General features: G+C 44.1%; 1 protein-coding gene across 2 annotated transcripts in view; it reads right to left on the reverse strand.

Moving 5' to 3' along the window:
* LOC142560673 (ubiquitin-protein ligase E3C) overlaps positions 1-27,057 on the reverse strand; it is a 69,215-nt gene that overhangs the window by 28,446 nt on the left and 13,712 nt on the right. For both annotated transcript variants that reach the window (XM_075672924.1, XM_075672922.1), the window contains exons 8-13: positions 24,335-24,478; positions 21,412-21,600; positions 13,716-14,056; positions 6,983-7,134; positions 5,605-5,771; positions 221-325 (exon numbers count right to left, since the gene is read on the reverse strand). In XM_075672924.1, the coding sequence (XP_075529039.1) occupies positions 221-325; positions 5,605-5,771; positions 6,983-7,134; positions 13,716-14,056; positions 21,412-21,600; positions 24,335-24,478 (1,098 nt within the window). The remainder of the gene's footprint in view (positions 1-220; positions 326-5,604; positions 5,772-6,982; positions 7,135-13,715; positions 14,057-21,411; positions 21,601-24,334; positions 24,479-27,057) is intronic.

Raw genomic sequence — 27,057 nt, forward strand, 5'->3', positions numbered from 1 at the left:
TCACAGTGGCCATATGGCACTCAGAAAGTCAACAAATGACATTGCCAATTAGATTATGGACAACAGCCCAAATGGCAGCAACTTTTTTGACTGCTGTCTTGCTTGCAACATTGGCAAAACAGATAAGGCCTCACAAATTTGCAACAAACCATGCGGCATTATTTGTTATACAACTGCTATAATAGGGTAGGGAGGGAGAGAGAGAGAGAGAGCTGCTCACCCGATCGGGGCAGATGGCTGTCCGAGGTGAAACCCAGTGGCCATCGGGGCAGAAGGGGCGCCTTGAGTCCCGAGCGTACAGCTGTCGTAGCAGTGAGACTACACACTGCAACCACGTGAGCAAACAACATGAAACAACATGTTATGACTGTGTGATGGTTGCCTACAATGCTGAACAGAAAGAAAATAGAAAAGCACCGAACATGTGAGAACTTCGTTATGAACATTATCCCACTAGAAGATAGAACTACAGTCAACGACTGAATTTTCGGACGCCCAAATTTTTGGACATGCCTGATATTTCGGACACTTCACAGCACCGCCACGAGCCCTATAGAATCAATGTATAAGGACATCTGAAGTTTAGAACGCTCGAACACCCCGCCGTCCAATTTTCTGGACTTTTTGATGCGACGGAAGGTCCTTTGTCTCCTCGCGCAGCGCTCTTGCGAAGGAAACCGACTTGCAGCCGAAGCATATTACCGCGTTGAACCACAACTAGCCGAATCTAGCCATCACACACCGATTTGGTCTAGCCACGCTGGCTATGTTCATCGTCGCACTTCCGCCTCCGGTGGAGTTTCCGGAGCGGCGCCATTTCGTTTGTTTGCGCAGGCCATGTTTTGGCTAGCGTGGTGTGTGGTTGTGCTGTTGTGTCAAGTGTGCTCTGCGACGCTAGGCCTAGGTGCTTCGACGCTCGTCAGTGAACTCCACTGTTCGCAACTTTGAGGATTTCGCTTGTCTTCGATGGCCCCAACTCCGTCTTCGTCGTCCTCGCCGATGGCATCGAAGCGCGGAAAGCAGTACCCGGAACACCGTCCAAACAACATTCAACAAGTTCTTCAAGCCCCTGCAGTAATAATACCGGCTGCCCGACGATGCACATGCACATAATAAACCGACAGTCGGCTGCATACAGAGTTTTTGGATGCCTCTTTTTATAGCCACTTCACTAATGCTTTGGCGGGGTTTCGAAAGCCTGGTACGTCACCCCTTACCTCTAGATCCGAGAAAAAAAGAAAGAAAAGGTGCGTTTTTTTCATGCATTTTTTGGGGGGGACTGCCTGAATTTTCGGATGTTTTTACATTCCCTAGAGGGTCCAAAAAATTGGTCGTTGACTGTATCTGAGCCAGTTCTCTTTCACTATGTATTGGTTCTAAGCTCCTAAAACAGGTCTGGAAGCTGAAGTGAGAGAATGCTACATTGTGGCATCATATAAAGTTGTATACAGTACCAACAACATATGAGCATGTTACCATAGCATGCTTAAGAGCTAAAGCTCTGCATAATGGAATTCATGAGAAGGCTAAAAAACATTATAAGCAACTTGCATGGCTGCATTCATTCAAATGTACAATTGCAAGCCTTGCAGTACCAACACTTTTGCAAGATACAGAAGAGCCCCAATAATATAACTTTATCGGGGCTCCAATGTTGTATATTCCGGACATCACATAATCCAACCAACAAAAATTGTGTATAATACACAGTTTTGCATGACAGAGTTGAGATGAGCTTCAATTTAAACCCTACAGGCTAATATAGTAATATGTAGGACTCGAAACGAAAACCGCCAAGAAAGTAAATACAAGAAGAATACTGCAGTCCAGGTGCCAATCATGCTTTATTGGAGGGATTTAGCATGGCATGTACCGTGATCCCTGAACCCACAAGCATGCTAAAACGCCTTTTTTTTTCATTTACATGCCTTAAATATATCGGTCAGTTTCTTATGGACATTCTTTGAGCCATGCAGCAAGAGCTTTCTTTCGAGCACAGCAAGATCTGCAATGCGGTCTTCTACAGCATCGCCTCCGCAGACGAACCTCCAAATGTTTTCGATGCCACATAGCACGTCCACAAACACAGGCACGGGCACAGCAGCATCTGTGCTGTCATACTCGCCCGAAGTGCCAGCCAGCAGCGTTGGCATGAGGCCGTACCTCCTCACATGTTCTGTCTCATACGACGACCTGCACGAAACAGGGAACCTAACAACAGACGCATGAGAAGTCTTGCGTGCTTGTATGTACACAAAAAGTTCCAAACTGCGTGCCTGAATACGCCTATCCAATGCGAGCTGCATGCCTTCCAGTCGCTGATGGATTTTTCGGACTCCCAAAATTCAGACTTGATGGATATTTCCGACTTAATAAATACACCATCAGGGTTCCCATAGAGCTAATGCGTTCGCACGGCCAAATTTTTTGACGAATTTAGGCCCCAAAGTTCAATTTTCCAGAATAATTTGCTCATTCCGAGCCACGTTACCCGATTTTGGAGGCCGCCATGTAGGATATACCACTGGCTTAGCCAGGCTTTGCTTCTAGTGGGCTGCTTTATAGCCTCCAAGATTGGGAGACACATGCTATCGTTAAAGAGCACGCACTATCCTCTGGTCTCAGAGGCCACGCCCACTCTTCCTTGGCTGACCAAACACTCAGGTCGTCATTCTGCGCATGGTGTTCCCACAGAGCAGGTATGTCTCAGAAACATTTTTGGCACGTTTGTGTAAGGTTGTGCAGCTTCACATTTCTTTATTCGGTGCTGCCTCTTGCATTTTCGCGAGAGCAGCATGGCTTGTTTCTTCACTCTCCATGGCAATCTCTGTTGGCGGAGATAGCCAACACGGTAACGCACTTGGCGACTGTGTACAGAGACCATGGAGACAACATCACTCTTGTGCAAACCCAAGCAAATCTGATTGCCTACAAGCGCAGTACGAGGCAGGGCATTATAAGACATTTTCTTTAAGCCGCTCCAAGCCGAATACATTTTATTTTTTTGGCTGAAGAAATTTTCGGACTGTTCGAATTTTCGGACTGTTCGAATTTTCGGACAATTTTTCAGTGTTCTGGAAAATCAAACAGAAAAATGTAATCGGTTCGACCTCCAGACATTCCTTCACGCTTTTTTATATGTGTTTGGCCAGCGTACACTCTAAGTGATATTCTCTGGTGATCACTTTTGAAGATAGTTTCACTTTCGAGAGACTTGGCACTGGACGGGTCGAAGTACACCACGGGCAGCGTTCTTAGCACAGCTCCAGAAACCCTGTTGACCATATCATAGCACTATAAGCAGACGCATGTACCGTATATACCCGTGTATTGAACGCACTCTCTTTAAAAAAGCAAAAACAAAAATGAAGCAAAGTAGGGGAGTGCGCTTATTACGCGAGGTAGGAAACATTTTCGAAAGAGTAAAACATTGAAAAGTGAGACGATAATTATTTTAAAAATGCATTTGTTAACTTATCTTTGCAGTAAAAATAGACATTTACTAGTTACAAACCGTAACAACATTTAACGGCACTTCACATCACAATCACCAGACCTGTCATCCAGGTCGCTGGGCACCTCATCCACATTGTGGTTCCACAACAGTTGGCCCTCACAGCCGCTTCTGGCAGTCTGCCAGTATCGCAAGGATCACGTTAAGGCGCTGCTTTTCAGCACCTGTTGTTTTGACAAGCATGCAGTGTGTGTCTCTTTCCCCAACCGTCCTGTGCACCTGCATGTCAAAGTTTATTGGTGTCCGATGAGCGTTTCCCTTTTGTGAGGAGATAAACTCTCTGTCCTGCAGCAGGCGCATGACTCGACTTTCGGCCCATCGCACACAGCGACACCAAATACAGGCAGAAAAGCGAGCGACACGCCAATTCGAGACTATACCAGACTACGCTGACCATGTGCCAGCCGCCCCTCCTTCCCTTGGACTCCTTCTGTGTACCGTGACTGGCCACACATCACGCACTCTTTCTCCTTTAAGTCAGAGTAAGGTCCATAAACTGCGTTAGTTACTGCTGCAGAAAGGTAGTTGCACCTTTTGTTTTTATTCTCTGTCTCGAGTCTGTGAGGTGCCTTTGCGTCGGCCAATGGCGGCAAGCATGAGTTAAGAATAGGCTGCTCGTTATTGCGGTCGCTCCTTCCATCAGGTCCTAAGCAATTGTGATAATGCATAGCCTGTTCTCACTGCATGCTTCCCGCCAGTGTTCTCTCGTAATGGCTTTGCCTTCGAAGGGCATCGAGATTGAGTGTGCTTGCTTTAAACACCTATGCGAGAGTAAAAGATCCTAGTCTCCAAAAAGCTATGGCACGGCCGTTTGATTGTGGGACTGCACGGTAGCAAAGTTGGGGATGCGATTATATACATGCGGCGGGACAAAAATCCAAATATTCAAGAGAAAGGTTGCGGATGCATTTATTATGCGAGTGCGTTCGTTACGCGAATGTATGCGGTATCTCTAAAAGAAAACGTGGAGGAGTGTGGGCAGGCAGTCAACACAAAAAGCGGCAAGAGAGAGAAAGCACAATCAGGCTGCACCGAATGTACGAAGGTGGGTGGCAGTTTAGTGGTGTGAAGAGGGGGAAGGGAATGAATGATGAAAGAACAGTGAATGCGAAGAAAGGAAAAAGGAGGCTATTATCATTATTTGATATAAAAACATACATACAACATGCAGAAAGGGAATTAGAGAACAGGAGGCTAGGAGGGAGTGTCTGAGCTTTTCACATGCAAAGGGGTGCTCTCTCTCTCTCTCTGGATGGAGGGGACAGCACAGCAAGGGTGCTGCCGGATGCTGGCAGCACTTCTCACCTGTCCGCCGTTGGGTTTGCAACTTAGCACGGGTTGTCGTACGACAATAGACGTGCATAATCAAGTATAATCAAGTTATTTAAGGCATTGTCTCTATGGGGAGTTTGCTGGGACTGCATCAATCTATCATAAAAACCTGGGATGTCGAAAAATCGAGGGTTCTATGGGGGTTCCACTGTACTGGGGTTCTACTGTACCAAAAAAGACATAGTTGTAACTATGTCTTTTTTATAACTATGTAACTACGTCACATAACTATGTAACTATATGACTATGTTTTATAACTACGTAACTATGTCTTACAACATAACGTAGTTATAACATATGGGACACAAACCTGGAGGTTGACAAAGAAGCTTGGGAAGCTAAGGAATGTGCAACAGACACTGAAATGAAAGATGATCGGTGTCGGCAGAGAAATGGCAGTACATATTACAAAGCAAATGGGAGTCCAGCCGACACTGTAGTTGACATTAGGATGTATAAATGGAGCTGGGCAGGACCAGTAATGCGAAGGGCAGATAACTGGAGGCAGATTGGTTACAGAATGGGAGCCAAGAGAAGGGAAGCACAGTCAGAATGGGAGCCAAGAGAAGGGAAGCACAGTCAGAATGGCAAGGAATTGGGTGAGGTGATTAAACAAGGAAATTCGCAGGCATAAGACAGAATCAGCTAGTGCAAGGCTATGGTATTTAAAAGATTGTTGGCAGGGGCCCTCATCCTGCGGTGGACACTACTGCTGCTGGTGCTTATGATGATGCCGGGCACGGTGTTCTCTCTCTTACCTCAAACATGGGCCTCCACAGGGTCTTCAAGTACTGCAGCTGCTGGGGTGTCAGGCCGGTCCGGGTGTCGGGAAAGCATAGCTCCAGCAGCCCCAGGCAGAGCTCGCGCAGCTGCGCGATCAGTGACACCAGCTCGTCCAGTGAGAAGGGCATTGGATCCCCCGCAGCTGCATGTGTAGACAAAAAACGGTCATGATGTGGTAGAATAGTGGTGGTACCTATAAGTAGAGGTTATGCAGAGAGTCTACAAATGAACGAAATGCGAGTGCTGTGGTTTCTGTGCTGAAAGCAGGATACGGTGGGAGAAGGACAAGTGGACCATCTTGGCATGCAGTAGGCAAGATAAGGTGACTGTTAGCACAGCATGTGAGACACCGTCATTGTTTGTAACAGTGTGAGGAAAAGTGTCATTTTGTTGAAGAAATTAAACAACTCTAGCATTGGTGAAGGTCTGATGGCACTGCACAGGCAATGTGGCAGTGTTTTATCAATTGCTGGGAACCTTGCCTACTTTAACTAGGCTGACGACTGGTTGAAAAAAAACACTTACCCCATGTTGTGAAAGTGGTTCTTGCAAACATGCTAGTTAGAATGCACAGCAGACCCAGCACAAAGCCGCAATGGACGAGAAGGGTAAACACAACAAAAATTGCTTACACGCTAAAAGCTTACTGTACACAAATTCAAGCTACCGTCAAGTTCTGCTAATTTAAGTCTGACGGGTCCGACACAGCTAACTGAATTACCTGGCAGGTCGAATTAAAGAAGAGGCAGAAAACATGACGAAACACATTGCTGATTCATTTGGCAATACATATTCGAGTAATTTTAAATACGCACATTTCGTAAGGGAATGCGCACCCACATTTTGTGTTGTGGGTTCAGAGTTGAAAACTAATGTGGAAGTGACAGAACTCCTGAACCACATAGAAAACTAATGCGCACCCACGTTTTTAGAAAAAAAGAAAGGTACCATGCTTTCGATTGTGGCAACATGAAGCTGAAACTATTCAACTTTTACTTCGCAAAATGGAAATCCATTTACCCTTAATGCCCATTTTCATCACTGTCGTCCTACACATGGTTCCTTGCACATTTGATATTCTGTATTTATCAAACCACTCTGCAACAATTGCCAAAGGGATGACTGAAAAGGATTACTAGGGATGAAAATGGGGATGATTAGGGATGCAAGTAGGGATGCAAGTAGGGATGAAAGATAGCTCGTGCCTAAACTAACCATTTTGTTATTTCATCCTGCAACGCATGCAATTCACGGGAACGCCAAAAACGTGATGAAGCTTGTTGTTGATCAGACATCAGCAAACAAAATGCAAAGCCTTGCTCAAAGCCATCACTACAATAAGGTCAGACTCACGAGACTCGTAGAACTCGACATCATGCAGCGTTGGCAGCAAGTGGGCCAGCAGGCTGCAGAACAGGTTCAGCTGGCTCGAAAAGGGCTCGGCCCAGTTGTCCGGCGGGCAGATCCCGGATGACAGCAGCTGCATAACCGGTGTCCCGCCAGGCCTGACAGAAAAGGATAAGTGCACCTTTGTTATCCCGATGACCATGAAGAATAATTCAGAACTGTAAGAAAATTACTGGGAAAATAGATTGCCGAGAGAGTGACACATTAACCATAACAGAGAACACACACCAGTGCTTGCAACTGTAATTTTCCTTTCTTTGCATGTCATTGTCCCAACACACTATTTTCCATAAGCAATCCATCCATAGTATTGAAGAGCAAAAAGTTGCAGTTTTGCCCGAAACGTGAAGCATCAATTACAATAGCAAATTAGTAGACAGCTATACAAAATAAGGATGGTAGTCTTATCAGCCGTATAAACTTGTAAACATTCACTCACTAACTAAAATTAACAAGCACGGTGTCACGTGCATGCAAGCAAACATGAACACATTTCACTCGATGACTGCGGAAACTTGCAGCCAATACGCTGGTGTGAAGAAGCACGGTAGCACCAGCGAGTGAATTGACCTTCGTGCTGCTTCTCGCTTTAATGTGAACTAAGCGGCGAAAGCACAACGCACACGAAGCTGTCAGCCCTCGGCACACTCTGTCCGTATCACAGATCACTTTCAAGACAGGGGCAGCCAAGCCATACCCAGCTGCCATCGGAGCAGTCTTATTGCAAGCACAGTCTTCGTGCAAGCAATGGCTTGGTAAATCCAGAGAGACAAAACTGGGGATGGGCTACAACACTACCTCAAAATGTGAAAAAACACGAAAATTGAACATCACACCAACATCTTCGATACGGCAACATCGGCACATGATGACACAATGGCAATGTTACTGTGTCATCCACTGGTCATTTCATTTGATTAACTCTGTTGGCACGAACAGTGAGGCAAGCAGACCTGTGATTCTCTGTAGTGTAGCACTCTGTGGTAGGCAATCTCTACGTTCAGCATCAACGAGGCACAGTACCTCTTTTTGTCTGGTGGCAGACAGCTTGCTCTTATTGCAGGGGGCAGTGCTTCGATGTGTTTCCTTTTTAGTGTTTGCAATGGTTACCCTTCACTAATTAGGTAAATTAAAGAATTAAATTATGAGGTTTTACGTGCCAAAACCAGTTTGGCAGCGGTGCGCAAGCAGCGTACAGGTTCGCTCACCCATCCGTTCTTACGCAGATTCTGCACGTTTCGCCAAGAAGCAAGGAGCCGAGGGACGACTGACTGCCCCGTCTACGTCAAGGAACAGCGTAGATTTCATCTCGCTCTGCACACTGTCAAGATCGCTGATTCAACGGCCCGGCTTCCCCAGCTACCTGGCGCATCGCCGCACGGCCCACCAATCAGCGTGGGAGACTCGTACCGGCTGCCTTTATAACGGACGGCATTGCGGGCGGCAGCTCAGTTTGGCAGCGGTGCGCAAGCAGCGTACAGGTTCGCTCACCCATCCGTTCTTACGCAGGTGAGACTTGGGCGTTGTTGAATAGTTTTTCTACTGCTGCGCACTGCTGCCAAACTTTGACTGTATGTTTGCATGTAATCTCTAAGAATGGCTGGCAATGCTAAGGAAATTATGAAGGCTCTTGAAGACTTTAAACGGGAAATGAGATTAGAGATGCGTAGTGTGAAGGACAGTGTTAAATTTTGTAGTGACACGTGTGACGAAACAAAGGCAATCGGCGCTGACGTGAAGGCACTTCGACATGAAATTGGTGAGCTGATAAAGTTCAATGAAACCCTGCAAAATGAAAACAAGCGCCTAACGCGGAGAGTTGAGGAGCTGGAGCAGTATACCAGGTTAAATAACTTGGAAATAAAAGGCATCAAGTCAAACGGGAACCCTGTTGACATAGTCAAGAAAATCGGCGACGTTCTTAGAGAACCAGTTGCTAGCCATGACATTGACACGTGTCACCGGATCCCAACGCGCAAGCCAGGCGAGACCAATATCTTGGTTCGCTTTGTTCGGAGAGATAAGCGTCATGCGTTTCTTGCTAAAGCCAGGAAGCAAAAGGTTACAAATGACCAGCTCGGCTTATCTGGGACCGGCAGCATTTATGTAAACGAGCATCTTACGCAGACTAACAAACAGCTGCTTGGTGCTGCTATTGCCCGCAAGAAAGAAGTGGCATGGAAGTTTGTCTGGACGAGCGGGGGCAAGGTTTTCGCGCGGAAGGATGAACACATGGACGCTGTTAGGATTCAGGATCTGGCTGATCTGGCGAAGATGACAAGATAATAACATTGCTTTTGCAACATGCTCATCATTCCTGACTTATCACGATGCTTCTTCCACCTACCTGTACTAGATACAATACTGATCATTTTAATTCTAGCTTTAAAAGTATGAGCAAAAAATATTTTTCGGCTTTTCATTTAAATATCCGTAGCATGAAAAACAAGCGCGATGATCTTGAGTTATTTTTAGGATCGCTGTCAGTGAAGTTTGATGTTATGGTTTTTTCTGAAACATTGTTCGGCACTGATTGTGACGAGTGTTGTTTCGATGACTATATTTACAATGGCTTATCAAGGCTCCATGGAAGAGGTGGTGGCCTTGCTGTATATGTTAAAAAATGTCATTCGCACTCTGTGGTTAGCGATGTTACAGTCACAAATCCCAACGTTGAGTGCTTAACTATATCATTACAGAATATAATCGTGGTTGCTATGTATAGACCCCCTCAGGGTAACAAATCGAAATTTTTTGAGTTCTTGGAAAGCCTTTTCACTTTTCTTGACTCTACTAAATTACCTTTCATTTTAATGGGTGATTTAAACATTGACCTATTATCAGATGATTCCCATTCAAGGGAATTGCAGAGCCTCGTTTCTTCTTACGCATGTATGAACTATATCACTTCGCCTACTAGAATAACTTGCAACACGGCTACTTTATTAGATATCTGTATCTCAAATGTTCAGCCTCCACGCACTGAATCTGGTCTATTATCTCTAGATATTAGTGACCATTTGCCCATATTTTGTTTCATACCTCTCAGATTAAACCGACTAACAAATGCTGTTACGCATACCACCAGAGATATTAATGATTTTGCTCTGAACGAGTTTCGTAAGCTAATCGAAGGTACTAACTGGGGATCTATATACGAGATATCTGAAGTTAATACAGCATATTCTGAGTTTATTGATATTTTCTTAACCCGATATAACGCAGCTTTCCCACAAATAGAGAGAAAAATTAATGTTAAGAAGTTTAAGAAGCCTTGGATGAACAAATCACTTTACGCAAGGATAAGAAAGAAAAATAAAATGTATCACGAGTTCCTCCATAGCAGAGATCTAGCTCTGCTTTGTCAATTTAAACAATTTAGAAATAAACTTAACAAAGACTTAAAACATGCTAAATCTAATTATTACATAAGCCATTTTTCTCGTATTCAAAATGATAGTCGTAAGGTTTGGCAAGAGGTTAATAACTTGAAGAATAACACAAAATGCACACAACTTAGTGAAATAATTACAACTAATGGTAAATTGACGGGCCGTGAGCTATCAAACGCCCTGAATGACTACTTTATTAATGTTGGTTCACCAAATCTTTCTACGCGTACTCCGGTTGATAATTTTATGGGCCTCACCACTCCATTACTGAACTCTATAGCACTCGCACCAGCAACCCCTCAAGAAGTAGCTACATTAATATTTTCTTTAAAGAATGATGTATCCGCTGGATATGACGATATAAAAGTAATTCCCTTGAAGTATGCATGCAACGTTATATGCGATGTCTTGTCACACATTATAAACCTTATGTTGTCAACGGGTGTTTTTCCGGACAAATTAAAATTGGCCCGAGTGGTTCCAATATATAAAGGTGGCGACATAAATAAACTGTCTAATTACCGACCTATTTCGGTATTACCTGTTCTATCAAAAATTTTTGAATGCGTTATTAATTCAAGGATGGCCAATTTTCTCCATAAATACAATGTCATTGCTGATTCACAGTATGGGTTTATAAAAAATAGGTCCACGGAACAAGCGCTATTAGTTGTTAAAGACAAAATAATAGATAACATTGAAGGTAAAAAATATACCCTTGGCCTATTTTTAGATTTTCGCAAGGCCTTTGATTGCGTACATCATGACACTCTCCTTAAGAAGCTTTGTGACTACGGGGTTCGCGGTATTGCGCTGAACCTGTTGAAAAGTTACCTGAGTAATAGGTCCCAATACGTACGAACAAATAACATCTCCTCCGATACACAAATAATGCATGGTGTCCCGCAGGGATCAATATTAGGGCCTTTATTATTCATTACATATATCAATGACCTAGCCGATATATATAATTCTCCAGATCTGGTAATGTACACTGACGACACAAATCTTTTCTTTTCCTCCCGCTCATTACTCACCCTCCAAAGCATCGTTAACACTTATTTACTGAAGCTTCGTGATTGGTTACACGTAAATAAGCTTAGTTTAAATATACATAAAACAAAATATATTCTTTTCAAGCCGATCAACACCGTGGAACGTTATTCTATACAGATTTATTATGATAATACAAAAATCAGTCAGGTTTCTTCTCAAAAATTCCTCGGTGTGTGGTTTAATGAAAATCTCTCTTGGTCTGTTCATATTTCAAAACTTGCTTCTGAACTAAGCAAAATTGTTGGTCTGCTTTTTAGGATTTCTAAACTCTTACCTGTTTGGTTAAAGGTGTCCATGTATAACGCACTGTTTTTCTCAAAACTGTCCTATTGTAATCTTGTATGGGGTACGACTACGTCTTCAAATTACCATAAACTACTACTGCTGCAAAAAAGAGCCTTGCGTGCTATTGAGGGCTATTGCGGCGCACCACATAAATTACGTACACAACCCTTGTTTGTTGAACATAGCATATTAAAAGCTGAACAAGTGTATTATCTACGGCTGTTGCAATACATTCATAGAAACAGTTTGTACTTTATTGCTGACAGTACTATAAAATACAACCTTCGTGAGGTAAAACTACGTGTACCGCGTACACGCACGAATTATGGTAAACAAAAGTTAAGTTTTCAAGTACCCAACGCCCTCAACAAATTTCCCTTTAGAGATGATTTCTTTTTATCTAAAAATGTGTTCAAGAAAAACATGAAACGACGTTTGATTGAAGGCGAAATTCCAATGTAAGAAAATGTATCTACCGTTTCTTCATAAATACGTTTCTTTCTATATTTCTTGCAGACAAGCAACAATAGTTTGCTGCATTTGCATGTTTTCGCGTCTTAATTTCAGCAGCCATGTACGCATTGCATTTGTACGTGTATAACTATGTATGCTTGCATATTACCTTGCACATGTCTTTTTTTTTTTTTTTTTTGCCGAATTAAGTTTCACTGCGCACATTGTAGCTTTGTTTTGACATATTTGTCGCGCCTTCTATGTACATTTTTCTTTTTTTTTTGCATTTATATTTGTATTGCCAACTGTATGGGTGCCGGGGCCTCGTCAGGCCTTACCGCCTTTTGTCCCGGTCCCCTCTTTTCCTTGAAAAGAAGAATAAACGTCACTTCACTTCACTTCACTTTCTGAGTATGAGGCACGCCGTAGTGGGGGACTCCGGAAATTTTGGACCACCTGGGGATCTTTAACGTGCAGGGTTAAATTTCAGGGTTAAATTTTTTTGTGCAAGAATTTTTATTGCAGTTTCCAGTAGTAGGAAATGATTGAAAACTCATGAATACAGCGAAAATTTATTGCAAGCAATATTTTGTCTCAAAAATGCTTTACTCCCACAAATACGCTATACGGTAAGAGATGAAGCAGAATGTCTAGCAGAATTTATGGCTATCTATTTTTGTACCAAAAACATGTTTCATCAGAAGAAATGCTTTGGAAATTAAAAATGAAACTTATTAGTATCTGAACTTCGGCTGCGCTGCGTTAGATCTAAACTAATGGGAACGCGACAGCGACGGTTATAAAGAAATGATAGGATCTCCTCCGTACTTGCCTTGAAGGTAGCAGATGACACATGCGTGACTGCCTGAGTGAGTGCTAGGGGGTAAACAACTTCAGTTACAGCAAAGTTTCATTCTGCAATGCATTATCTACCTGTGCTGCCTCATTTCGCAACAATGAAATTCTCGCGAAACCGAATTTTCTCGCGTTCCCTGCCGATTTCGTTATTGCTAGGTTCAGCTGTATCTGCAAACGCATAACCCTATTCATTCCTGCATGTCCCAAACTTTTGGGGCCCCTATTCTAAGCCTCTCTAATATCTAATCCTTAATTATACATGCAAGTACCCACCGTCTCCTGTCACAGTACGACTACTGCTACGCCTAAATAAGTGTACCGACAGGCCTTCAGAGCTATTTCGGACGTGCCTGTGGTGATTGGAGCCTTTGGGGGCAGTGAAAGGCATGCATTGATTTTTTTCGAACTGCCCGATTTTTCTGACATTTTCAGGGCCCCTAGGTAGTCCGGAAAATCGGACATTGACTGTATGTGCTTTGAAACGCATATGTAGACAGCCAGTGTGAAACTCTTCCAAGAACTATGTTAGTGCATAGACTAGGCAATAACAATTTATTCCCTTGACCTACCAAGAGTAGCTTTTATTCCCAAAACTGCCCCTGCATTTCACCAAGTATATAAAAGCTGGAACTTACACGAACAGCGATGGAGCGCGAACATCCTTGAGCGCCACCCAGAGCTGCCGGAGGAACTGAGGCCGGAAGGCCAACGTGTAGAGCAGTCGGAAGTGGTGCAGGGCCAGTGGGCGCCGCTGCACCAGGGCCCAACACAGCTGGCACAGCGCGGGGAGGTTCTCGCGACTGGATGCGGCGGCCTCCAAGAAAGTATTCACGGTGGCCGGCACATTGAGCTGCTCCAGCACATCTTCCAGCGCCTCGTCGGCAAGAGAGGTGGAGGACGAGCCGCCGCCGCCACTCCAGGCCTCGTCGGCCTGACTCAACTCGTCCACTTCCAGGTCTTCGCGGCTGGACCTCTCCTGTGTTTATTAAAAGGCAGAGTGGTCAACAAATGTAAGCATGTTTATCAAACTGGCATGCCCGCCAACCTGTTAACTTTATTATACAGTGGACTCGGTAAATGGAAAATCAAGGAACCATATATATATCAGAAGTTTCATTTACCAAAAGATTAAATTAAATTAATTTGGGGAGTTTTACAAGCCAGAACCCTGATCTGATTACGAATCATGCAGTAGTAGGGTGCTACAGATCCATCTGGACAATCTGGGGTTCTCTAATGTGCACACAATGCATTAAGGAGAGATTGAGCTCAAGATTACACAAGATACCATTTTGAAAGGGGCAGATAGTTCTTTGTCTGCAGCAGATAGTAGGTGTAGCAGATCTATTTACAAAGCTTCTTACAAAGTTTCTACTTCCTTGGGGCCCCACGTTAGCACTAGCAGCGCAAAATGTAATAACAAACCAAACAAGAAAGCCATTTATTAAAAAAGACTACCATTTTAGTGAAGCAACCACTCTCAAATTCATTGGTAACTTTGACATTTGTCTACAATGTGAGCGCATTGTATGGGCATTTTTGTGTTGTCATCAGAAGTGCTGAGCAAACTCACAGCTCACTGACATTGCCAACACAAAGAAACTACAGCAAGCCACGAACAAGGCAACGCCACACTTATCATGGTTCCGACAAAAACCAGGCTGCCTTGGCGAGCAAAAAACGTAGAGAACTGGTGAGAAAACTTGAAAAGGAAAGGCGCACACATTAAGGCCTCTCTCGATGACGATGAGATTGGTTTAACCCTTTGAGGGTTAATGACATAAACATAGGCCACCGTGAAAAAGTTCAAAATGGTCGATGCCATATATTTACAGCGCTGTTTGTACATTTAAAACGCACCAATTCCCTCAGTTTTTCTTTTCTGGCATGTGCTGCCACTATGTGGGAATACAGGGAATTTTTTTCTTGCACCTCCCTCTCTCGGTTTTCGTTGCATGATTTGTTTTAGAGCTAGTTTGCCTCGGCGCGTCTATACACTATGACTCGCCGCATTGGCGCATGCGCAGGGGGGCGGCAGTTAGGGTTTAGTTCTGCGGGCAGTTTCGGCTTCTTGTGCTTGCAAAACTGATGGCTATCTCGTTACTAATAGCTCAAAGGGCAATCACCTGTTTCTCCCCTGTTTAGTGGTCACAGGGGTGCGCATAGGAAGGATGCTGCCGTGCATCGGTTTCCTTTTGTATTCTTCTTTTTTTTTTTTGGAAACTCGCGAAAACTAATTGCCCCTGGTTGGCGATAAGATGAAGATAAGCGGAAGTTTGTCACACATTTTGCTTTTTTTATGGGCACACGACCACAGTTTTCTTGGGTGCGCTCATCCACGTAGTTCAATTACGCTATGGACGTAAATATCAGTGTAAGAGCATGAACATTTGACACTTTTGAAATATTCTCGTGTGTGCATTTTCTAAGCCTTATGTGTATAACAATGCCCCAAATTTTTTATTCTTATAAGTTTATTTTCTTTTTTTTATTGTTGTTATTCATGAACAAACAGTACATATATACCAATGCAAAATATTTTCTCACATTACGGTCACCATAGAAAAACAATGGTAAATTTTTTTCGAAATAGGTCCCTCAGAAGAATTGGAATCTGCAATAAAAAAAATCGACCCTGGGAGGTCGCATATGGTGAAAAAAAAAAAAACCCTCAAAGGGTTAATTTTTCCGCAATATATTTAGTTCCAGTTGGCACAAATGTACAGTAAAACCTCGTTAAACCGTACCCGCTTAAACAGTAGTTTCGTTTTAAAAGTAGTAAAGTCAAATCCCCGACTCAGCGGCCATTGAACATAATGTGTTTCGTGGCCGCATAAACCGTACCAGCTTACTGCGTACGCATCGGTTAAAACGTAGCGTTCCAACTTTTCGTCGCGCAAACGCGGCGCTGCGCCGTCTCCATCGGGCGGCCCGGCAGAACAACACGCCTCAGAGATCGGAACAACGGCCTCCAAGCGCCCTGTGCGTTTGCGCGTGAAGCCACATCAACATCAACATCATTTCGACGCGGTGCCAGAGAGCGTTATGGCGTCGTGCAAGCGAGGACTCGCGTCGTTCCGAAGCTTGGATAAAAAAGACGCCGGGTGCTCAGCATAGGAGAAAAATTAGACATCGTCCGTGCTATCGAACGTGACACGAAGAAGTCGGCGCTGGCACGCAACAGGGATCTGCTGTTGACTACAGTGTGTGGCATTTGGAATGCGAAGAAGTTGCTCGGCAGCGCTGCAGCGACCGCGAAGATATGTCGGCTACGAGGTTCGACTTTTCGCCATCGTTGCCTCTGTTGTTGCCGAAGTGTCGACTAGCGACAGTGACGAGGACGACACGGAAAGCGATAGCACGGGCGATTCAGGCCCGACAGTGGCATAAGCTGCGCGTTGCGTCAGCCTCATGAATGCAATCGTCGCGACGACAATCGTCGCAACGTAACTCTATTCCAAATGAAAATTATTCCAAACTCCGGCACCCGTAATGAAAAAGGCGCCCCCGGGACTTCTGCAGCACTACTGCGCACGTGCACGGTGAATACGTAACGCCAACGAGGAATCTGCCATGCGAGTGTTTGCCGAGAACAGGTGGCTGGCTGAAAAGCTGGCACGCAGCTTCAGTAAGTTTGAGGCTGCTGTCGTCGGCGTGCTAGGCCGCCGCGGCATCAAACGAAAATAACGCTTTTGTCGCGCGAAGTGAATAAATACTGCATGTTTTTTCCCCTTTCATCACACTTTCTCTGAGTTCCGTTTTCGACAGGTAAGTGGGCGATCTCATGCTATTCGGTTAAACAGTACTACCGTTTAGTACGTACCTTTCCCAAGCTCCGGCCAACTACGGTTTAACGAGGTTTCACTGTACCATGTTTACAGTCAAACCCACTTATGACGATCCCAATATTGGTTATGACAACCATATTTTACTGCATTTATGATTTTTGCACCCTAGCTATTGAAACTGCACCCAAATACAATAAACCTTTTCGACAGCGCCATACTGTTACAACGAACACTTCAAAACCAGTTGCAGTAAAAGGCAGGCGCAGGCGAAGTTCCGAACCACAGAATCATGGCCGAACTGGCCCTGCTCCAATCCAACAGCGACGAAGATACGACCACCGAGATGGGCGAGTGCCGCATACGGATTTCAGAAGCCACAAGGAACGTCACTCACGTTAAACTCTTTCAACCATGTTTTCAAAGGCATGTCTCCCGCATACTTCAGGGCAAGGCTGAACGGCGGCCTTGGCCTCAATAGCACGTGCAGTTGCTATCGCGGAGGCCATGGCAGCAGCACTTTAGTTTTTGCGCAGTTCTCCGTGCAGCACCACATGCAATCTCAGGAGGTCATGATAGCAGCACTCTTGTTTAGATTCGCCATTTGTTACTACACCATTATTGGGAGATCGCAATTCGTCAACGTCGCATTTATGCCACTGCGAATAAACATTGCGATAGAGTTCTACCTTTCGAACTTTGTATTTTTCCGACCAAACCGACATAGAAACTGTAACTTTGCGACTCTCGGCGTGCGTGCAGCTCATGCTGCAGCTGCAACAGGAACACCTTTGCAAAATGCCAGCATGCCGCAGCAGTTTCCACTTACAGCCAATTATAACGCTTTGCTACTATATACAGAATCAACCCCTGTCCCGCTGATAGTAAAATATACAACTCGCTCTCAGAGAAAAAGTTGCAGTGGCTGTTCTCATAGTTTCGAAATGGCAGGGGATCCGAAATGGCCGGACACTATTTTCAATGAGCTACAACACCGCATTTCAATCTTTAGAATACATTTTTAATGGAAACTTTCAGCTAGATGTGCTGAGAACAAAAAGTAAGATACTAAAGATATGATTTTCGGACCCAAGTGGTGTCCAATCGTAACTGCCGTCGCCAGCTTCAATGTTGTCAATTTTTGCATGTTTTGAGGGGTGAGTCCACATTTAACTAACTACAGATACAATGATCACTTTTCACAGAACTATCAAGTTCGCTATAAACGGGTTCAACTACACTTGATTGTAATGCAAGTTTTCTTTGTAATTTTCATTGCTTGAACTCAACACTCACATTACATTTGAATGACGGCAATTGACCACTTGAAAAGAAATATTCGAAATCCCGCAGTTTTCAGAATTACATTGGCAACCTGTACCTTTACGTCTCGATCCAATCCACAGACAAGTCGACAGAAGTCAAAACTTGTTTTTAGAATGGACTCCATTTTAGGCTGTGCTTGTGACTAGTGTTATGCTTACGGTGCTGCAGCACCCTGCTGCCTTTCGCGCTTCAAGTTCGTTCATTCACAACGTTATGGTGATGCAGCGTGTTTGGTATGACGCCTGCAATTTTGATGGCCGAGGAGCTGAGAAACTCCGCTGTGGCTCATCGTTAACGAGTCAGTAATTCGTGACTGGCGGAACCAGCAAAAGGCCTTCTTTAAATGCGAGGCCAGTCGCAAGGCTCTGTTGACCTCGCAGTGGCCTGGCACTGTTCCCGAATGAAATGGTTGTGCAGTCTTTTATGAAGTACTGAATATTTAAATCTCAAATGAGCTTGATGGCATGGACGATGACTTGATTCTTGAGCCATCCCTTTCAGCGATAGTTTCACTTTCGCGAGACTCGGCCAGTCCTGGCACTGAACCTCTCAAAATACACGGCAGACAGTGCTCTTGGCACTGAGAGCGGATTTATTTTTTGTTTTAATTTTGCGTGACTGGAAAGTCAACCTTCGCGTTATATTTGCGGTCACATTACATTTGAGTAAATATGGTAGTTCCGTTTAACAAACTCTTTCTTTGCGTTGCCTTAATGCAGAACCAATGAACCATAAGGCTGTTCCGTATAAGCGGCAATTCCATTTAAGCAATTTTGATTTACAGAGGTTCTACTGTATGTAAAAGCATTTCACAGTCACAATGCCGGAAAAGATGTAATGGCACACACTTTTTAAACATTCATTTTAAACAGTACCAAAAGACAAACGGACAAAGAAGAGCACAGGACCAGAGCAGAGGACAGCTTTCCCTAAACACACACATTTTGTGGGACATGCACATTCACTTTATTAACGATCATTAACATTCGTACACAACACAAATGCAGCAGCAAACAGCAGAGATAGATAAGTGGCACGCCGTATTTAGACCACAGTTATGACATTTCAGCAACCTCGCTGTTACCAATTTCGCCTGCTTCAAAAACTTGTTTGAATAAACTAGCTCAAAGCGGGTACCCCTCTAGAGGCATTTTGCAAACAGAAGGTAAGGTTGGGCAGTGGCCGGAGGATGGCTGGAAGTTTTTCACGGACAGAATTTATTTTTTGTAAAACTTGAAGAAACATTCAAAAAATCGTAGAACAAGCCCAAATTCGAAAACATTGCAGAAAATGCAGGAGCTGGCAGGTATGCACTGGTGAGGAAGCACGTTGTAATGATCCAAGGTACTGGAAGCTTGGCTAGTCAGTCTTTATCGGCACATTAGAATTCCAGTTAAGCCCAAATACCATGAAAGCGATCTTGTGCGCGACGGCTATGAGCGAAGGCTTTGAGTGACCAAATGGGCCATTGTGCAAGCAGATTACTCATTCTTGTCCCTCCATCACTCAGATCTAGTAATCTAGAATTCGTCGCTCGTTGCCTGCAAGTGCCATGAGCAACTAACCAATAGCATGAAACCGGAACTGGATGTACATCAGTCAAGTATTACCAATTGTCGCACGGAACGAGCAAACAACTAAATTTTGATATGTGCAAGGATAAGAACCTACTGCATGACCTTTAGAAATGTTTAATGCTACTTTTCAACAGCAAAACACATGAACTTAAATTAATAAAGCATGCATCACACGCTTAATAAAGCACACTTCATACGAGTTTTGGAGTGTATTTGCTGCCCTCATACCAGCAACTCTGGGGAGACGTCGCTCAAAGTTGTTGCTCGCGTGGGTTACGACTTGTAGACGATAAGCAAACACGACAGCCATCTCCATCGCGTCACTTGTCACCGTAGCGCACAAGATTGCTTGCATTGGACTTATACTTTATGCATTCCCTGGCTTAGCGATGCTTCAGCTTTTAGAGCAGATTAGTGCAGTTAGTCCATAAATCAAGATATAGCAATTTTGGCTTGATTCTGTGGTCAAATTAGCACGTGGTCGTGCAGGAAGAGTTCGAATATTGAAGGGCACGCTGTAAGGTGTCCGAAATTTCAGAAATTTCTACCAAGACTGTAGCATATTAAAAGCATGTGCTACTGGTGGCTGGAAGAGCGCAGCTAGGGCAGCTAGAGCAATTTATATTTTTTTTGCGTTTTTTACATTATAGATGGTTCTCTTGATATTTTTCTTGTACACTCAACTTCTGTTAATTTGACCCTCACAGGACTGATGAAATCTATCTAATTATCTGGTGATGAGATGCAGAAATTAAACAATATGCACAAAAAACATGAAAACACACCACTGATTCATTTGAGTTTTGGTCTAACACGCCTCCAAATCAAATGCGCGTGTGCTTCCTATGGGTCAAAAGTAGACAACTAACATAAAAATATCATTAAAGCTCCTAAACAAAGGAGAACTCTAACACACACCCAGTATTTTAACAGAAATTGGGCAAGGGTTCAACATGGTTTCCACAATGGAAGCCAGTTTTCTAAAGTCAGCTTCACGGCAGCACAGCCATGTCATGCAGCACAGCATACCAATGCCGCTAACACGGTTTTTGGCCCAATTTTCATGGAAAAAAAAGTGCACGTTAGGAATTCGGAAATACTGCAATAGGAACTTGTGAGCTATCGTTACTGCTTGAAAATCTTCCCAGGATGGGCTGACAATAGGTGTTTTCCACGGGAGGCAATGCGTATTTAATGCATTCGCTGTCCCCTAAGCTCTGCCGAGACAGACACTGCTACTAACGGGGTCACTACTCGGGTCACCATAGGGGTCAGGCATGTGCATGCTGAGTGGTCAAGTTCAAATAATCCAGCAAAGGCCAATTTTAGGACCGAAATAATAAATGTTTGGGCCCTGGAGCAGGCCGGGACCTTCAGTCGCGATCGAATTATTCTCAAAATCAAACTAACAAATCAATGGAAATCCACTGTACAGTAAACTATACGCCAAAGCCACAGCGTATCATGGGGGAGCGCTACAGGAACGACAATGTATCAAATGAGATTCTAATACACAGTTGTCTATGAGCCCTTTGCTGGGACTGGGCTTCAACGACGTTATACCCAGGAAAATGTATCAACAAGGAATGTATCAACAGGGCTCTATTGTACGCAGCAACTCTTTGCAAAGATGTGATGCTTACCACTTTGTGAGTGAGGCAGGGTGACAGATGTGCTGCAGCTGCAATGAACAGTGGCTCTGCGGGTGACGAGAGCCGCAGCAGGGCTTGAAATAGCCATGGTGAAGGCCTTAGGCCAAGTATGGCTTGAAGCAGGGGCTCGCCAGGGTAGGGCCACCGACTTGCCAGTGCTGGCAACACGACTCGCACAACCTGTGCCAACAATGCAACTCAATCAGCCAAGTCTGGCTGAGGCCACAGTGCATACAATACATTTCACTGACCAATGTTTTGCACACAGCGGAGGCTGAAAAAATGTCAAATAATTACAGTGAAAAAAAAGGAGCAATTTTAAGGCAAAAAAGAAAATTTTTTTTACAATGCCAGTGATACTGAAAAATATGTTTAGAAACTTTTAGCTCAATGTGTTGCTTCAATAAAATAGCATCTTAAAATTTCATACATGTTCAAGGCCATCAACTGTTTTCAGCATCTAGGGTGCAGTCGGAGATAGTTGTTCAGAGCGTGCATTCAGTTTCAGCACGCATGATTGGCATAGACTGCGCAGACTTCGTCAGCGCTGTGAAAAATTGCTTGCGATTTAGAATCGAGTACAACCATAAATCTGTGCTACCATATGTCCATTGGCATTTCAAAATGGCCGCCTCATACACGCTTCGGGCCTAGCTGCCGTAGCTTGCTCCATGTGCTGTAGTATGTGTGCTTAGGATAGTCCATCATCTGTCTTCCCATTTTTTTTGCGTTTGTTCTATCAGCACGGAAGTGCCGACTGTGAAGGCATGCAGAGTTCATCATGATGTCACATTTAAAAGGAAAGTAGTCATATGTGTGGAGATGGGCAGAAATCAGGTTGCCTTCCATCATAGGCATTTGGAGTTCCCGAAACTTGCGGGCAGGAGTGGCGCAAGCAGAAGGAGAGGCGTTCTACTTCGGCGAATGCTGTGTATGGTGCAGTCTTGAAAGCGATTTGCGATGGGGACTGAGTCTACGCATCTAGGCGTGCCAGGCTGTGTTCTCTTTGCTTAGTTTACAGGGTTCATGCTGGTGTATATGACAAAAATTCAAGGGTTTTTAAGGACTTTCAAGGTCCTGCGTGTGGATTTTCAAGGACCACACACAGGGCCATAATTATACATGCGTGCACCCTCCTTTTCAAGGAGGGTGCACGCGTGTATAATTATGGAATACGTACTGTGTCCCGTCACAATTGCCCCTTCCCTTGCTTGTTTAACTTCACCGCAATACTTCACGTACGCTTCACCGCGTAACATCGCTGTACTGAGGCGCAGCTGCCTTTCGGCAACCAGCATTATGCAACGCGCCATGCTTTCTAAGCCATACGCGAGGATTACAGATGCGGAGTTGGTGTGATTACTGACAGTGGTGAATTCTTTCAATGAAAAACATGGCACCGAACGGCAAGAACATTAATAGCGAACGTCGAAGCAGCGAAGCCTAGTGTTGCCACGATGGTAGCTATGGCTGCCAGCGAATCGGCGTGCGAGAGCACTGGTTCGAGGCGGCGAGATAATCAAAACGGCGGTGATGGCTTTGATTAATGCCATTTGGGACCTGCGGTAGCAGCTAAAACTCTGGAAAATCAGACAGCAAAGGGTTTTTGCGTCTGAAATCACAAACGTTCTTATACATTCACTCTATGGGGCGCGTGGTGGAGCCGCAAAGCCGTCCGCGCTATTGGGCCTTTCACAAAAATCGGGCGTCCGGAAAATCGGTTGTTGACTGTACACTGGCAACTCCTCCAGCCACCGACACGGCGTCAAAGACAATTCGTTATGAGTCCTCTCTTTTACTCGAGCCAGCAGTGGGGCGACTTTTGTTCCCTTTCAATAAAACGACAGCCAATTTTCCCTGATTGAAGCACAAATTTCCTGAGTTTTCCCCGAGTTTTACCAGACAATTCAAAATGCCTGAGAATTCTCTTTTTTTTTTTTAAACAAGATCGCAGCGGGAATTCAGGAGGGTTGAAATTTTCTTGCATACAATCACTCGAAGTTTATTAAAAATAAAAATTTTGGAATTTCATGGATTTTCAAGGATCTCCGAAAATTCCAGGATTTTCAAGGCCTTGAAAACAATCTTTTCAAATTCAAGGGTTTTCAAGGGTTTCAAGGACCCGCACGAACCTTGAGTTTATGTTGAAGCATGAGGAAGCATGAAGGTCAATTTGCTCGCTCCTGCTGCCCCACTTCTTCACTCCAGCGTTTTGATCGCGAGTTTCCATGGTCATCGAGTGAGACGTCTTCATGTTTGCTCGTGTGTGCATGACACCATGCTTGTTAATTTAGTAAGTCAATGTATACAAGTTTATATGGCTGATACAACTACTATCCTTACTTCATATAGCTGTCTACTAATGCACTATCACAATAAATGCTTCGCCTTATGGGCAAAACTGCCACCTTTATTTATTCATCTCAACTTTAGAAGCACTGAGAGTAAACCGCTGTTTTTCCAAATGAAAGAAAGTTGTACTTCTGTATGAAAGCATACAGGTATGAAAGGTGCGCGATACTGTAAAAGACTTCTTTATTGTCACGGAAAACGGTTATGTGTTACAAACAAAGGCTTTTTCTTCTTTTTTTGTGTGTCATGGAAAATGGGTGCATGTTACAATTGAGGACATGTTAGAATTAAGTAAATATGGTGTCTGCAATGCTCGTGCACCATTTGTAAAGCGGAAAAGTCACTTCGCCAAAAAAAGCAAAGGCATATCGACAACCTCAGTGTTGGCAACTTAGTTCATGCCAAGTAAGTCGGTGCTACAAGCCAGAAAGGACATGAAAATAAGGTCACCCTGACATTCTTGCACTTTTGTGTTAGGAAATTCGACAGCATCTCTTCAAGACAGGCACAAACATGTACACATGCACACAAAGTCATAGTGCCTATGGCACAGGTACTATACCTGGGGGCAGTCACCAAGAAGACCTTTTAGAAGACAGGAGATGATCTCGCGCTGATAGTCGCCACATTCTAAGCCGTCAGCCACAGGCTTGCCAAGTGGCTGGAGGAGTAGGTCTATCATGGCTTGCGCCTGTGGCGTCACCACCTGCGAATACCGTATTTACTTGATTATAATGCGCCCTCGATATCAATGCTATCAACTCAAATAATAAACAAAAATGGCCAAAATGTTTTTCATAATCAGTCGTACAGGCAAAGTCCAAATATCAAACGGCGCGCTGTAAGGTGTGTGAAATTGAGAAAATTCCCGCCAAGATCACGCTTGCCACAGCCTCCGTGACACGTCAAAAGTGCACCTTGGTGGAGGTCAAAAGTGCGTAGCTAAGGTGTAAAGCATGGATCATGTATGGCAACTACACATTTATGAAGACATGCAGCCTACCCAGTGTTACGCACGGTGCTAAATGCAAGGATAAAGGCTATAAAGGCACAAATAGGCAAGATGCCTTCTGGTTTTCCTGACGTTCACGTAAGATTTTTGTTGACTATGACGATGTGGACTCCGCTGCTTCATTTTGGCTGAATACTATCACTGCTTCTGCTCTTTTGCGTTGCACACTTGCGACACTTCACACTCGCCGCACTCTTTAGAGCTGTCTGAATTAGCTGGTGTGCAGCCAAATATGTGCAAATAAAAGAGTTTGGTTCCATTAAATAATGCATGTGCCTGCTGAGATCAAAGGACAAGTCTGAATTACCAGATTTTTTGAATTAACGAACTGTGCACAAAGGCAATCCAGAAGCTACAATTCTAGTCATTTCATGACAGATTAGCGCTTGCAGCGACGAAAGCTTCACGACTTTCTTCGCGGTGTGGCAGTAGAGCCAGACCAGCATCTTCATCTGAAACATGCTTTTCACTACCATGTGTTAATGTCATGCTAATTATCGAATTTCCAAATAGTAGTTTCGAAAATTGTGCTATCCGATATTTGTTCTGAAATTTGCTGGGTCCCAAAAGTGTGCACTTTGCAATAGTATACATTAATTATGTAACATAAACTTTCAAACTGTCATAAAAAAAACTGATATTAGACTTTTCGACATGCAAGATTCCACACCTATGTTCAGCTTCGCCACGCTACACTTTGTTACGCGGTGAAGTATATGCGCCATGCAGTGAAGCATACCAAAAATCTGGATTCTTTATACACATGTACCTGTGCTGTCGCCGGCCAAAGTGCCAACACCGAAACATCTCGTAAGTGCAGTCGAGACGTCTGATCAGAATTAAAGCATTGGTACGGCACTATCTTCTGTTTACATGTCCTCTAATCATTGCAATAGTCTGAATTATATATTTGCGCATTGTTTTACTTTTGTGTTAACTTCCCACCTGCACAAAGGTAGTTCCATCATGCTTTGCTATTCACAAACCACTTTGCATCTTAGACGTTAAAGAGTTCTACTGCATTAAATCTTGGTCTTATTCTTTCACAGAACAAGTCATTATCTGCAGTACATTGTACACATACGAGTTTGCAGCCCCTTCCTTTCACAGTAGCTATTCGATAATCAATTCAAAATTATTCATCCCAAATCCACCCTTTGCTTCAAACTCAAAATCCACTATCCGCACATGCCTACCACACGTGCTTCGCAATAATTTTTGTCACCAGCAAGTTGGTTGGCAACCACATCACGATGTAGCTAGTAGGCTTTCTGCCACTGTGTGGGCTGCAGTAGAAATGCTCTTCGTCCACTACAGCTTTCATCATGTTTGTGAATTGCACGCCCGTTGCAACGAATCAAAATGAAACTGTTTGCTCCAACTGATACAGATGAAACCATGGTCGCTATTGATGTGATCATGAATAGCAACTATGCAGTTCTGAAGGAACATGGCCAACACACACACAGTCAAAATGAAACTACCACTTGCCACAATCGCTGCTGTGAAACTGTAGTTGCTATCGACACAGTTATGGATGGCGGCTACGCAGTTCTGAAGACATGAGGGCAATGCAAGACAAGGCCAGAACATAATTCAATAATACAGCCAACACCTATGTGGCTTATGTGGTCCCTTGTCACCCAAGTGCCGTCATAGATCACATCAACATTGCCTGGCGCACATCCAAGTTCCCTGTAAATCTTGCACACATGCACTTTCATACCCTATTGTCATGGCTGCTGAGGCAGTGGAAGAGCGACTATGCCTATGGTGCAGCCTCCTGTAGGACTTGTGATGCAGTCCTCAATGGGAAATGTCCATGTGGGAAAAAATATCATTCAACGTGGCTTGCTTTTTACCCATCGACTGCACAGTTTTTAGTGGACGAACATTCACTTCAAAAGGGTTGATCTGCTGAGTGCCAGCACATCTTGGGGATGACCACCTTTTGTTTACCACCTCACAGTCATCACACAACAGTTCCATTTTAGTAGTAAGCCCAAGACATGGCTCAGTTTCAACATGAGCTGGTGTTTTCCCGCACTGATTTCAGGTTGCTGCAGAAAGCAGCTCGTTTAAGAGTGCTTTGTTACAATAAAAAATGATGCCTTTGAAACCACGTCATCAGCACACTCTCCTTCTTCTTTCATAAGCTGAAATGTCCTCTTTGTTGCAGAGGTAGATGACAGCGCATTCAAAACGTCTGCTCTTGTCTCCTCTCGTTGCGCAACCTCTTCATTCATGAGAATTGGAGCTGAAATCCGCAGCTG

This window comes from Dermacentor variabilis, chromosome 10 (assembly GCF_050947875.1).
Source record: "Dermacentor variabilis isolate Ectoservices chromosome 10, ASM5094787v1, whole genome shotgun sequence".
Classification (NCBI taxonomy): domain Eukaryota; kingdom Metazoa; phylum Arthropoda; class Arachnida; order Ixodida; family Ixodidae; genus Dermacentor; species Dermacentor variabilis.